Source organism: Nyctibius grandis, chromosome 5 (assembly GCF_013368605.1).
Source record: "Nyctibius grandis isolate bNycGra1 chromosome 5, bNycGra1.pri, whole genome shotgun sequence".
Taxonomy (NCBI): Eukaryota; Metazoa; Chordata; class Aves; order Nyctibiiformes; family Nyctibiidae; genus Nyctibius; species Nyctibius grandis.
The window spans coordinates 14,358,812-14,373,568 of record NC_090662.1 but is presented as its reverse complement, the minus strand read 5'-3'; the positions used below and the strand labels follow the sequence as shown (position 1 = coordinate 14,373,568).

Sequence of the window (14,757 nt, the reverse complement as noted above, 5' to 3'; positions counted from 1 at the left end):
TGTTTATTTGCAACAACAGATGCAAAGCATTTAATGTATGAATGTAAACCACAGAGATAGCTGGGAGACCTAAATGCAAGTATGATACCTGAAATTATATTAAACTCTGCATTATTTGTGCTACTTAACAGGGGTATGAGGTAACCAGTGATATCCCATGTGGGACAGTTCAGTGTTGATTCAGCCCACCTGGATCTGACTTCCCCAGAAAGTTTGGGCTAAGCTGCTCTGTGCCCCACTCTCCCCACGCAGCTCTTGTTCTGGCAGAGTCACTAAAGGAAACCCAGCTCACTGCGTTAATTTATTCCTTGCTATTGCAACCCAGAGCTGCAGAGGCACCTCTGACTCAGAATAGTCCATCCTCCAGATGAGTTTATTAGCATCAGATTGTCTTGGTGTTTCCCAGAGCCCTCAGTGGTAAGGAAATGGTATAGAGAAACTTCAGTTGGATTTGCAGGGACTTTAAGCTAAAATACTTGTGGAACCAAAGCAGTTTTAGAAAGTCAGAGCCCTGTTTGAGCAGTGATATATCTGAGTCCGCACTTGAGCTGTCTTTTGACGAAGGTATCTCTGGCATCTCTGTGTTCACAGTATTGGTACAGAATCTGAAACCTGTGTGATCTGACCATAGATAACCAGAAAATAGTTATTTTGACATTTTTGTGGTAGTTTGGTCACATTGCTCCTTACAGGTACATATTTCTCACTGTATAAAAGTACTAGGAAATTTATTCTGCTGTAGTAATATTTACCTAAATTATTAGAGTGAGAGCATAGTTGAACATAATTCATGTGTTTTTCTTCCCCTGCTGCTAGTAAGAACAATGCAATGTCAAGCTTATGATAGAAATAGCTGTCTTATGAAATGAATGCATTAATACAACATTTTTAAGTGTTTCCTAGTATCTTCTTCTATGCTTTGATTTTTAATGTAACTTTTATGGAAGCTTTTCTTTAGTTTTTGGTTCTGTGAGTATTTCTTAATACAGTTGAGCAAATTTTGCAGAACAAAATATATTCTTGAGTGTTTGGTATTATGTCATGACTCTGCCATAGCTGCCCATGTAGAGCGTTCTAAGCCTGTTGCTGTTGCCACAGAGCAAATGAACCGTGGGTGCTGTGGGGTAATATCAGTTTGACACTATTGATATGTACTGCTCCACCGGTATGGTCAAAAAGGAGACTCAAGCAAACATTGCTGTTGTACTAAATATGTTTTGACCCTTGGAAATGTCAGATAAAGCTTAGGAGACAATTTGAGGACTTTAAATAAGTGAAGCCCTGGAGAAATATTTGTCACGCTTTCCTTGAAAAGAAGCCTGGAAAGGAGTCACAAGTACTTTTGTATCTTAAATAAAATTCAGACTTTTACAGTGAGTTCTTCAAATCTCAATATGCAGTATAAGTATTTTCTTTAATCCACTAGAAACATTTCTATGGTATTAAGCAATGTGTCTTTCTAAAGTGTTAAATAGATGTTAAATAGATTGACTGCGAAAGTCAGAGATCTGTGTTTCCTGAACTGGTTGGACTGAGTTCTTAATATGGTAGGATTGCAGAAGTTGGGTTTGGAAAGCTGGTTTATCTTTTTGTGAAAACCCTGAAGTAGAGTTGTAGTACAGACTGTAAAACCACTGTGGAAGCTGGAAGTATGTTTCTGAAACTCGAATTGTTTCAAAGGCTCATGCCCCCGCCATCACATGTGGTAAGTGTCACTATCCCACAAACCGCTTCTGTCACGCAGTGAATAAGCAGAATTAAACTTGAGCTTTTCTAGTGAGCATGGAACTTAAGGCCTTGTGAATGTAGTTCTTGAAGTATGATGAATCATGAATATACACTTTTGGACCATTTTTTTCTTAATATATAAATGAAGATTTTTGTAGTACAGGATTAGCAGTTCCAGTGACTATGCAAGTGTCACGGAAGCGCCCACTGTTATCGGCAGCGGCACCAGACTGGATCTCTCATGGCCCTGCTGTTGGCGTCTGAGTAGCTTCTGGGAAGCGATTTGGCAGTTTACTGACTTAACCCAAATGAGTGCTGCTTTGTACTGTAGACAGTTGTTTATTATGAATTAGCATGAAACTGGACTGTGACGGATCTCACTGGCTATCTTGTCATCAGCTTACCATAGTCTGAACAAAATTCTTTCTTCTTCTGCCCTGTCATTACCCCTGTTCTGCTATTGAGTACATTTTCCTCCTGGTCACTCTAGGCTGTAACCTAGGAAGCACTGAATCTTGTGCATCCTACAGCCATAGCTTTCTGCAGAAATCTTCTGTTGCACGTAGGGCGAAATCTTCCGCTGAGTCTGGCACTTTTCCATTCCTGTGGTAGTTTTCTAAAAACTGAGCTTTGAACATTTTTTCCTTATTCTTTAGTCAAGTCTTTCTCTTCCAAAGCATGAAGTAGATACTATTCTATGTAGGAGATACTACTACAAATCATAGAGTACTACTTACTCTTTTTGATTGCTCTCAGGACTGTACTTACTTATCTTCTATTACCCATGTCACAGAACAGCTGACAAACATGCATTAAATGCATGGATCCTAAAGTATTTTAGGAACAGATGTATGTTAAAATCAACCTGTATTTCATTTCCAGTCTTTGCCTTGGAGCTGGGCTATGCTAATCCTGCTTTCCAGTCTGTTTAGCAGATTATACAGCTCTTGAATCATGCAGGGGAGAAGGCTATGCTGAAATCTCGTCGCATCAGTTTCTAGAAGGTGAAAGTTGGTACTAGTCACTCCAGCCTTTTTAGCTTACAGTAGGTCCAAGTTGTACCTGTGTTTTTTCTTGCATGCCTTTAAAATGGGCTAAAGCAAAAAGGATTGTCCTCCTAGGGTGCTTTTTGATACCTAACCTTTTTCTTGTATCACTTCCTCAAGTGTATCCTTTCTTATGCAAAACAACTTCTGCTTCTACTTGTGGTTTTTAGAGGTAGTTTTTTCTCTAAACTTCTTTCTGTTACTTTTTCTAAGCAGAGTCATGACATTTGTCCCATAAAAATCAGTAAGATGGAAAAAAGAAAAAAAACCCAAACCAAAAACTCACAACCAGGTTGAGATGTGGAACAATATACAAAATGGTATTAGGGGCTGTGCTTGGAAAGTGTCATTGTTTCTCTTTGCCTTCCCTGCCCCAAATTGGAGGCTTATAGCCTATTTCAAACTATTTCTCAGTCTTGCAATTCTTCACTGATATAGGTAAATTATGTGTATTTAGTTTGCTATTTCTAGACTCCTGGTTGTGTCCAGTCTTAGCACAGGCAGTATTTTTTCTTTTGACAGAGGTAAGGGCAGTGTTACGTAGGACAATGTGTCTCCCATGTGCAGTGGTATTCTTTGTGCCATGTTACAAACCAGGTTTCCCTGCCTGCTATGTATATGGATTATGTTGTGAATTTGTTTTTAGTGTTGCAAAGATGAGTGTAGTCTGCATGGAAGCTTCCTGTAACTGTTTATGTGTCTCCAAGAATTGAATCTTTCTATTCTTCATTGCAGCAATGTTTTCAGATAATATATTTAGCACTTCAGTCACTGTGTGGTCAGAGACTTATTGTCCCACCTCCAAATATTTACTGTTTTTTCTTCATCGTCTAACATTGCAAGTTTTTCAAGAGCAATGCACTTTAAGAAAAAAAAAACAACCGCTCTGTGGTAGTTCTGTTACTCTTTCTGGCATTCAGTGATTTAATCTGTGATAAAATCCTCAGAAGAGAAAAAAAGTTGTCTGAAAACTGGGACTTCTGGATTTGCTTTTTTTGAATTTTACCTTGCCATTGTCTTTGCTCGGTAAATGCCACTTTTATGGATTATTAGATGCATATTATTCAACTAAATTAATGCAAAGTTTTATCTACATTTGCATATAAAATTTGCTATTTTTCACTATATCCAGACACATTTTATGAAAGTGTTTTTCTGTATGTAGCAGAAATGCTAAATTTTGTGTGTTTTTTTCTTTTCCTTTTTTGCTGAAAGAATTATTGGAGGACTTGAGTTACCAATTTATTTTTCCTTCTTTTTTGAAAAATTGAAGTGTGCAGTGAGTCTCCCAAGTGTTTTAGTAGTTTCAGAAGAATTCAAGAAGAAAACTGGCTTTCCAACCAAATCGTCTTATTTATGATGTCCTTCTGCCTGTATGTTGTTGCATAGTCAGTGATAAACAATATTTATGCATTTAAATAGCAACCAACCTCCCCCATTCTCCTCCTTCCCCAAAAGAACACAAGCCATGAACATTTTGGGTCTTCAAGGATGATAATCAAGCATCGGAGGTGGAGGGAGTGAAACGTGAACAACCTCTGTCCTACCTGAGAGAAGACCACTCAGTGGAAATGCTAAACTTCTTTGAAGCTATGTTCTCTGTTTTCCTCTTGATCATCTTATGTACCACCACCATGTCAGTGTCAATAGAATGGCTGGTTTTGCAACCACCGAGCTTTAGGTGGAAGCCAGAGTTAGCTATCTGAGTTCTTCAGGTTCCTTTTTAAATCTGGATATTTACACAATCTAAAATAACAAGCACTGATGGCTCCTCTTGTTTTTTGGTGGTTTGTTGTTTTGTGGTTTTTTTTTTTCAAGGAGAACTTACACTCTTTTCTTCCTCCTTAGTTTTAAGGTTGCAAAGGCCTAAGTTGAGTGGGATGATAAAAGCTGTATTACTCTTGTTTTTTCCTATGTTGCTGGAAGGCAAGGGCTGGATTTTGTTATTGAAGGTTTTGACTCTTTCAAATTTCTAGGATTTGAAATAGATGGAGGGCAAAAAATGACATATTGTTGTGAATACAGCGGACCTCCTGTCACTCATCTTGATTGCGAATACCTCGTACGTGAGAGTCAGGGACCTTCTTTCTCTAAGTGTGCTTGAGACTCAGCGGGAGTCGGGTGTTAGGAGTTGATGCCTGTTAAAAGTGAGATTTTGCTTTCTGTTCAGTTGTCAGTGTGTTGGAAGCCACGTGTTTCAGAGCAAAGCTTGAGCTGCTCACAGCTGTTCCTGAGCCGGCCTGCTCTGTGCTCTTCCTCCAGGTATTCTGAGCAATAACAGATTTTTCTGTTTCTCGCAGGTATTCGTAATGCACTTGTTACTCCCTAACAGGGCAGCGTATTTCCTAAACAAAATATAGCTGTATTCCATATTGCTGCTGTAGTGGCTTTTCTGAAGTTCTGTGTCTCATGATGTATAGAGCTAGTTTCAACTTGGTTGTAAACTGCTGATGAGCTAAAAGTACTGGATAATTAGATTTTTAAACTTCATCATAGTGACTATTGTAAAAGGAGAGAAGAGGTATTTTTGAGTGACCTTATACTTCATCAATGAAGCTAATACCTAGTGATGTTTCTGTTATCTTGAGACTTGAATATATAACATTTATTTCAGAGGTTAAGAAGATTATCAACAAAATACAGAACAGAGAAGATCTACCCAACAGCCACTGGAGAAAAGGAAGAAAATGTTAAAAAGAACAGATACAAGGATATATTACCATGTAAGTCTGATTTATGTGTTAATAGAAGACAAAGGCAAGTACTTGTTATTCTTAATGTATTTTCAATTTTACTATTTAGCTGTTACTGAAAAGCAAAATTGGACATAATTTGCGGAAAGGTAACTTTCATAGAATTCTTATTTTTAACTTGGAAGGCAAAGTAAGTGAATGAAGATTTGTATATTTTATTAGGAGGGCTATCGCCTAAAGATAAAACGTGTGCTACATCCCAAGCTGTATTAAGCTGACATTTTCATTTTAGCTTGGAATAGTCTAGAACTTTACTAGGTGCTTAACTGGATTTTTTCCTTAGGAGCATGTTATTCATGGTAGAAGACAAACAGATGTCAGCATAAACTCTAGATGAAATTTTAAGGAAGACTTAAGAACCTGGCTTTGTGGTTTGAAGTAAAAGAGATCTTTTTTGTTTGTTTGTATCCTGCAGTGTCAGAGAACTTTCAGTGCTGGATTGTTTTTGGTTTGTATTTTGCTAGAGCCCAAATGAAATTCTGTTTAATGTGTGAACACAGAAAACAAGAGTCAGAGCAGAATTTAAATTTTAGAACCACCGATGTGTGGATAGAACAGATCCGTGATCTGCAATGACAAGATTGCCTGTCACAAGCTCACTTTGTGTAGCTTGTGAGGCCATGTATTTCAACAGCTCTTACTGTGCTTCTCAATATGAACAGCTGACAGTGAGATTAAAAGATAGTCTTCTGACAAATGCCATTTTTCATATCCCGGAAGATTAGCAACAGATAGATTTTACTCTGCTTAGCTTTCTCAGAAGTGTTAGGAGGTTTATAACCAATTTTAAGTTGAAAATGCTCTTAAGCATCATTAGCTTTCATTTTCAAAATGTGTTCTAGTAATAAACTCCAATGAATTACCGTGTGTTTCAGATGGTTGTATACCTGTGTGCTCTGTTTTTCTAGTGCTGGGATTTTTACTGTTTTTCAGCGCTTGGAGCAACACTTCCAGCGGTAAACTTTTCTCTAAAGTCACAGGCCCTAGATTGTTTAACAAGGCAGGCACAGTGTTTGCTGCTGCAAGGAAGGGAAGGCACATGTATTCAAATTTTGCTAGAGGATATATGGATAACATACATCACATGTTGAAGAGTCGTGTGGTACTGTCACGATGTAAAGCTGGGGCGGCTATTAAACCAGTGGCAGACTCTATTAACAGCACCCCCCCCACCCCGCGAAGGGAAAGGGAAAAGGGAGAGAGACTTATGGCTTGGAAAGTTAAAACAGTTTTAATGAACTATAATAATGAAAAAGAGTATAATAATAATAATGGAATAATTAAATATATACAAATATATACAAAACCAAGATCGAGCTCCCCCGATGTCGGTCACGTCACCCCCGGCACTGCAGGGCAGGCTCCGGGAAAGCCCAGGCTGGGCCTAGCGACAGACAGGAACTGGATTCAGGGATGCACGGATCGGGATCAGGGGCAGCAGGAAAATGGACAGAGTCCTCTTTGGATACCGGCCATAGCAGAAGGGTGAGAAGGGGAAAAGAAAGCCTGAGAAGAAGAAGCCTCTAGACCCTCGTGAACCCCCCGCTTTATACTGAGAATGACGTGTGTGGGATGGAATACCTTGTTGGTCAATTTTGGGTCACCTGCCCTGTCCGCTCCGCCCTGCAGGTGCGACCCCCCTTTGGCTCTTCACTTGTAAGTAGTGAGGAATTTATCAGTGACCTTGGTTTCTCTAAGACTAAGTACAGCAAGAGCCTTTCTGCATAACATCCCTACCGGTGCCTCAGTGATAACTATAAACTTCGAGCGTTATCAGCCCTGGAAGCAGACACTGCAAAACATGCAGTTACAGAATCACAGAATCAATCAGGTTGGAAGAGGCCTCTGGGATCATCGAGTCCAACCGTTGCCCTGACACCACCCTGTCAACTAGACCATGGCACTAAGTGCCATGTCCAGTCTTTTCTTAAACACATCCAGAGATGGTGACTCCACCACCTACCTGGGCAGACCCTTCCAATGTCTAATGACCCTTTCTGAAAAGAAATTCTTCCTGATGTCCAACCTGAACCTCCCCTGGCGAAGCTTGAGGCTATGTCCTCTTGTCCTATCGCTAGTTGCCTGGGAGAAGAGGCCGACTCCCACTCCACTACAGCCTCCCTTCAGGTAGTTGTAGACTGCAATAAGGTCACCTCTGAGCCTCCTCTTCTCCAGGCTAAACAACCCCAGCTCCCTCAGCCGTTCCTCATAGGTCAGACCCTCCAGACCCTTCACCAGCTTGGTCGCCTTCCTCTGGACTCGCTCCAACACCTCAACATCTTTCTTGAAGTGTGGGGCCCAGAACTGGACACAGTATTCAAGGTGCGGCCTCACCAGTGCCGAGTAGAGAGGGACGATGACTTCCGTAGACCGGCTGGCTACACTATTCCTAATAGAGGCCAGGATGCCATTGGCCTTCTTGGCCACCTGGGCACACTGCTGGCTCATGTTTAGCCGGCTGTCGTTAGTTTCAGAAAGTGCAGTTACTCAGAAGAGACTTAGCTGAAAGTAAAAATCACTGAAAGGAAAATTGGCCTGGTTTAGGCCAAACCAGGACAGGTACTAAGCTCAACTGCAGCAAAATAGTTAAATATGATTCGAGGTTTTGTGTTTGTTTTGTTTTTTTAGTTGGGAGGAAACATGTTTAATGGATGGAGTGAAAAAGAGAGGGGAAGCTGTTATTGTCGTCTTGTCCCATAAAGTGATGGGAGATCAGCTTGAGAGAAATGAAAGCCAGGAGATGTTTTGGAGGAGGAAGGAGGGGTGATACTTTGCCTATCTTTCATAAATCCAGAAAAGAACTTAAAAATGTAACTTAATTGGACCTTAGTGCTATATTTATCAGAATTTTTTACTGCTACCAGAGAGATCAGTACCTCAATACTAACTCAATACTGGCTTCAGAGTAAAAGATGTGTGCATGTTCACATTACAGTTTGCTAAGCCATCCTAAATGCTAGTTAAATGAAACATGGTACCAGTGTACCTGTGTACCAGGTACCAGTGTACCTGAAGACACCAATTAGTAATTGTGAACTGAGCCTTTAAGCTATATATAAATATCCAAGCACTTAAATCTTCTGAACCTGGAACCTGCAGTGGAATTTTTCTTGGAGAATTCTATTCCAGACCTAAAACTCTGAAGGAGCTGAGCTGCGGCAGATACAGGCAGGCTGGAAGTGTTCACATTTGGAAACTGCTTTAGAACTGCTCGGCAACATGCACTTCCAGTCCAGAAAGCCAACTGTATCCCGGGCTGCATCAAAAGCAGCGTGGCCAGATGGTCAATGGAGGTGATTCTCCCCCTCTACTCCGCTCTCGTGAGACCACACCTAGAGTATTGCGTTCAGCTCTGGGGCCCCCAGCATATGAAGGACATGGGGCTGTTGGAGTGAGTCCAGAGGAGGGCCACGAAGATGCTCAGAGGGCTGGAGCACCTCTCCTGTGAAGACAGGCTGAGAGAGTTGGGGCTGTTCAGCCTGGAGAAGAGAAGGCTCTGGGGAGACCTTCTAGCAGCCTTCCAGTAACTGAAGGGGGCCTACAAGAAAGCTGGAGAGGGGCTTTTTACAAGGGCAAGTAGTGATAGGATGAGGGGGAATGGTTTTAAACTGAAAGAGGGTAGATTTAGATTAGATATTAGGAAGAAATTGTTTACTGTGAGGGTGGTGAGACACTGGCACAGGTTGCCCAGAGAAGCTGTGGATGTCCCCTCCCTGGCAGTGTTCAAGGCCAGGTTGGATAGGGCTTTGAGCAACCTGGTCTAGTGGAAAGGTGTCCCTGCCCGTGACAGGGGGGTTGGAACTAGATGATCTCTAAGGTCCCTTCCAACCCAAACCATTCTATGATTCTATGAATTTTGGATCTACTGTGCTGGGAAGATAGGAGCCCTCATTAGCCTCCTTAATTAATCTGATCAGCCCTTTAAAAGTACTTTTTTTTTATTAAGTCTGTGACACCATTGCATGCTTACAAAGTGTTCTTGCTTTTACATTATATGTATGAGAATGTAATACAGTGTAGTATGTTTTAAGGGTTTCTCTAGGCCTTTAGTGAGAATGCACTGTCTTTAGATCTGTGATCTAAGTGTCTTGTAATTGACACTTGTGCTTTTTTAGGAGGAATTACATGGTAACACAAACATTGTCTGCATGTTATCAGGACTCTGGCAGAAAGTTTCACCATCTTGGAAGCAAGTATCTTGGAAGCTTTTTGGAAGAGCTTTCTGTATAGAAATAACTCTTAGCATGTACTTCTTGTGGGCATGGTTCCCTGTTTTATTACCAGTGATGTTTTGACAAAAAAAAACCTGCCAACCAACCATATTTCCTCTTTTTAAATAGACTCATTCTTTATGGTTTTTTTTTGTGAATTTAGCTCTAATAAAAGTTTTAGAGGCTGTTCTGTGGTTGAAGAATTGACCCTGGGAGCAGACAGTGACAGAAATTGCTCGAGCAGATGCTGTTTCTGCAGATACTTCTGTTCCCCAGTCTGAAAATAAATTTTTTTTGATCTGGATTTCCAACTAAAACAGCCTCTATTGTAGAGATAGTTCGAATTATTTTTATGTGATAGCTAGGAAGTGTTGGTATCAGCAAGAGCTGGAAGGACTGGTGAACCTGCCAACCACCTACCCTCCTTCTCAGTAAGAATCATGAAGTTGTTTCTGTATTAAAGATGCACTTAATTTTTTTTCAGCACCAAAAAGGATTCCAAGATGTTTAGTTTATTCTGTCAACAAGTAATAAAGGCTATTTTTAAGACTGCTGAGAATTTTGGTCTCCAAAGATCTGCTGTTTTTATAAGAAGGTTTCTCTGTAGACAGTCAGTAATGCTTGAGCAGAAACTTGAAATGTCAAAACCTCCTAAATGAAGGAATCTGCTGCTTCTAGTGTGGAAGTGCCCCAGCAAAGTGCTTAGCCCAGTGTTTGGGGGTTAGAAGTCAGTCTGTGCCTGAGCAATAAAACCCAGTGCATGTTTCATGTTATAATACTTGATGGAGTCCTCCTTGGCAGAGACTTTAAGACCTGCCGTCAGCTTGAACTATGCACTGGTGTGTTGTATTCTTTCTGCTTTCTGTAAATGTGCTTTTAATTCTGACGATCATGATCTGTGTTAATATTGTGTAACTACAATTTTGATTACTTCTGATCAATTGAATTTTGCCTCTTTGTAAAGAATTGCTCTCGGAATTCCAGTAGTAGGTACTCTGTAAACTTGAGCATCAGAAGCACATAGCAGTAGGAGCTACTCTGCTTATCCCTACCTGAGTTGGTCTGCTGACTTGCTTGTGTGATTTATCTTTGGGAAACATTCTTTAATGCTTAATTTCTTCTATACATATAATAAGTACTATATATATTATATCTACTGTTACATTTTTATTTACATGTGTTGTAATTCTTGTTTAAAAAAAAAAAAATTATTCTTTTAGTTGATCATAGCCGGGTTAAACTGACTTTAAAAACTCCTCCACAAGATTCAGACTACATCAATGCAAACTTTATTAAGGTATGTATTACTATCTTAACAGTTCTTAAATTCTTTTTAAGCTTTTATTTCATATCAGTGCAGTTTTATAGTCTGAGATAAGAATTTAAAGCTGTGAGGGAAGATTTTGTTTTATTTTAACTTGAATAAATTTTCAAACATGAAGCCACTTATAAAGCAATTTTTTAAGTTTTAATATTACTTTAAGTGTAAGTATAGTATAAAATACTTCATTTTTAAGTGATATGCAACGAAATTGGAACTTTATACCATAGGAAAATTGAGATGTAATTGTTTTAACAGTTGATAGTGTTAAAAATACCAGATTTTAAGAGAGGCTGTTTTTAGGGATCATAAATGAGGCGTTTGACAAATTGTCTATGTTAATGTGCACTTCTTGCTGTTCATGGCAGAGATGTGGCAATGGAATTATTTCTAACATTCTTCAATTGAAGTCAGAATTTGGCTAAAAGCCTGTAACACACTTGTTTGGAAGTTTGAATATCTTGGGCTCTCCTTGTAGCCTTATTCTGATACTGCTTCTACACAATAATGCTTATTCAGAAACAAGTGTTCCTATAAATCTTACTTCTTGAATGTTTAGCTTGAAAAGCTGAATGTAAATATCTGCAAGCTTTACATAAAAGAAATTTTAAAAATTTGGATTTTTAAAATGTAGTATTACTGGGAGGAAGGAACTTAAATTTGTTCAAGGAGATACTTTTTGGCAAAAAGATTTTTAAAATTTTCATCACTAAATGTTTGAGTAACAAAGAAAATGTAGACTTAAAGGGAATCTTCAGAATCTGAACATACAGAAACTTAATATTTTCTGTTAACAGTCTCTGGGAGCACAGTAGCTGTTATAATCTTGGCCACCCTTGAAATCACCAGCAAAATTCCTGCTAATGTAAATGGGACTCATATTTCATATTCACCTTTCCTGTTGTATCAAAAAAAAGATATTCTAGTTTTACATGATTATAACCTAAAGCCTTTTTTATTTAGTGCGGGTGAATTTTCTCTATAAACATTAATGGTTCCTTTGTGCAATCCTAGGGAGTACATGGACCAAAAGCATATGTTGCTACCCAGGGACCATTAGCAAATACAGTAATAGACTTCTGGAGGATGATATGGGAATACAATGTTGCCGTAAGTACCTACTTAAAGACCAAAATTGGGTATTACCGTATTTCATGGCCCAGTGATTGTGTATCTTTTGCCTGAGCTAGCTGCTATTATCAGAAATGTTGTCAGTGATTTAGTCCATTTACTTCTCAAATTTTGTTTTTGTAGTTTAAATAGCATTCTATGTATTATTATTTATTCAATTTAATAATGTAAATTCACAGTAATAATTTTCTTGAATGAATATGGTATCATGCTGATTTATGAATAGGTTGGTGCTTGGTTACACCTGTCCTGTAGGAGACCTTACAACTCTGACTTAATGTGGACTGACAAAATCAGATAGAGAAGCAGCATGTGAAACAAACAAAAAAAAAGCCTGCCTTTATTTATGCTAATTTTGGGCTACTTATTGTTTTATATATTCTACATCTGTTTAAACAGTTATTGTCAGGAGTTGACTTTTAAGTACTGTTAAAATTGGATATGTTCAACAAATTATTTGTGAAAATATTTTTTGTTTTATCAGACACTTAAATCATGGTTACTTATTGTAACAAATAGCTTACCTGTTGGTGCATTTTTATTGTGCTATTCACATTAATGTATCTGAAATAGCTTCACGTAAGAAATCTGATTCTTGTTTTTTAAATAGGTTTTTGCACCTATTTTAAGCATTCTATGTCATTTTAAGCAATTATAGCTATGTTTCTTCCAGTCAGCAAATGATTCTATATTTTTATGATTAAGTTTAGACTTCACAACCAGGCTGAATAAATAAAGTATTTGTACAGGATTACAGTGAATTAAAATTAAGTAGCCTTAAAATGTTGTTTTAGCGTTGTAGATTATTTTGTGCAGGATAAAACTTGGGTACTATTTTAGAATTAAAAGAGCATGTATCTGCAGGTAGGAAAATAGTATTAATTAGTCTCTTCAGTAGTAAGTAAAAGGAGTATCAGTACCTGCCCAGATAGCAGCAAGCAGTAAGGTGTTAGTGAATTCACTTGATCTAAAACCAGCTAACTTCAAGTATCTTTTTTTTCTTTTCAGATAATTGTAATGGCCTGTCGAGAATTTGAAATGGGAAGGGTATGTATACTAAATACAACACTAAATGAGCATTGCCCATGGGGGACAATATGCCAGTACCTGTGAAGCTTCATATGCCAAAACTGTAAAAATAATCTGCCAGATTGAATGAGCCAGCAATGTGCCCTTGTGGCCAAGAAGGCCAATGGCATCCTGGGGTGTATTAGAAGGGGTGTGGATAGCAGGTCGAGAGAGGTTCTCCTCCCCTTCTACTCTGCCCTGGTGAGGCCGCATCTGCAATATTGTGTCCCGTTCTGGGCCCCTCAGTTCAAGAAGGACAGGGAACTGCTAGAGAGAGTCCAGCGCAGAGCCACGAAGATGATTAAGGGAGTGGCACATCTCCCTTATGAGGAGAGGCTGAGGGAGCTGGGTCTCTTTAGATTGGAGAAGAGGAGACTGAGGGGTGACCTCATTAATGTTTATAAATATGTAAAGGGCAAGTGTCAAGAGGATGGAGCCAGGCTCTTCTCAGTGACATCCGTTGACAGGACAAGGGGCAATGGGTGCAAGCTGGAACACAGGAGGTTCCACGTAAATATGAGGAAAAACTTCTTTACGGTGAGGGTGACCGAACACTGGCACAGGCTGCCCAGAGAGGTTGTGGAGTCTCCTTCTCTGGAGACATTCAAAACCCACCTGGATGCGTTCCTGTGTGATATGGTCTAGGTGATCCTGCTCTAGCAGGGGTATTGGACTAGATGATCTTTCGAGGTCCCTTCCAATCCCTAACATTCTGTGATTCTGTGAATGAGAATGCCTATCCTTATATTGGTATGCATAGAAAATAGTGAATGGGACTGCTTTTCTCTGTTCCATTTATAGTGTTGCATTATTATTTAAATTTCATCTCAGTGGAATGTATGTGTTTGTACACAGAACTGTACCAATGGTCTGTTTCTGGTCATGTCACTACGGAAAAAAATCTTGCTCTTTGTGGGATGTAGGCCAGCTGTCGAAAACCTGAGTCCTTCAGAATTTCCTGTGCATTGATACAGCTGCAAAAATAATCTTTTACATCTCTCTGCTATATTCTTACGACCTCAGAAAGGAAAAAAAAAAATGTGGTCCAGAATTGTGAACTCGAAACTTTGACAAGAACTAAATCAGCTCTCATCGCTTCCCTCTGTTTGATGCACGCTTGTGCATTATGTAGGCAGTCATGAAGTTCATGTCCTAATTTACAAAGTCTCTTTTGACTGTATTTATTGGTCATCTGGGTTTTTGGTTTTGTTTTTCTTTTGGTATCCAAAAGAAAAGACATTGTACTATCTTAAAAGAAGTCCAGCAAGGCACCAGTAGGCAGATGTTAAGGAAAAGCACTGAATACGAGTGAGAATAAGGCATTCAAGATTATCAGTTTTTCTGCTCCGCTTCTGTTAATCATCATCTTTCAGTACTACACATGAATTAAATTAGGATTCTTTGCTTTAACAGAAAAAATGTGAACGTTACTGGCCTCTCTATGGAGAAGCAGCTGTAACTTTTGGACCATTTCGTGTTTCTTGTGTAAGTATAAAGCC

The 14,757-nt window shown here is 39.2% G+C and overlaps 1 protein-coding gene across 2 annotated transcripts in view; it reads left to right on the top strand.

The window, feature by feature from the left end:
* Window positions 1-14,757, top strand: part of PTPN12 (protein tyrosine phosphatase non-receptor type 12) — a 90,456-nt gene that overhangs the window by 29,689 nt on the left and 46,010 nt on the right. For both annotated transcript variants that reach the window (XM_068400941.1, XM_068400940.1), the window contains exons 2-6: window positions 5,389-5,497; window positions 10,959-11,035; window positions 12,074-12,169; window positions 13,199-13,237; window positions 14,672-14,743. In XM_068400941.1, coding sequence (XP_068257042.1) covers window positions 5,389-5,497; window positions 10,959-11,035; window positions 12,074-12,169; window positions 13,199-13,237; window positions 14,672-14,743 — 393 coding nt within the window. The remainder of the gene's footprint in view (window positions 1-5,388; window positions 5,498-10,958; window positions 11,036-12,073; window positions 12,170-13,198; window positions 13,238-14,671; window positions 14,744-14,757) is intronic.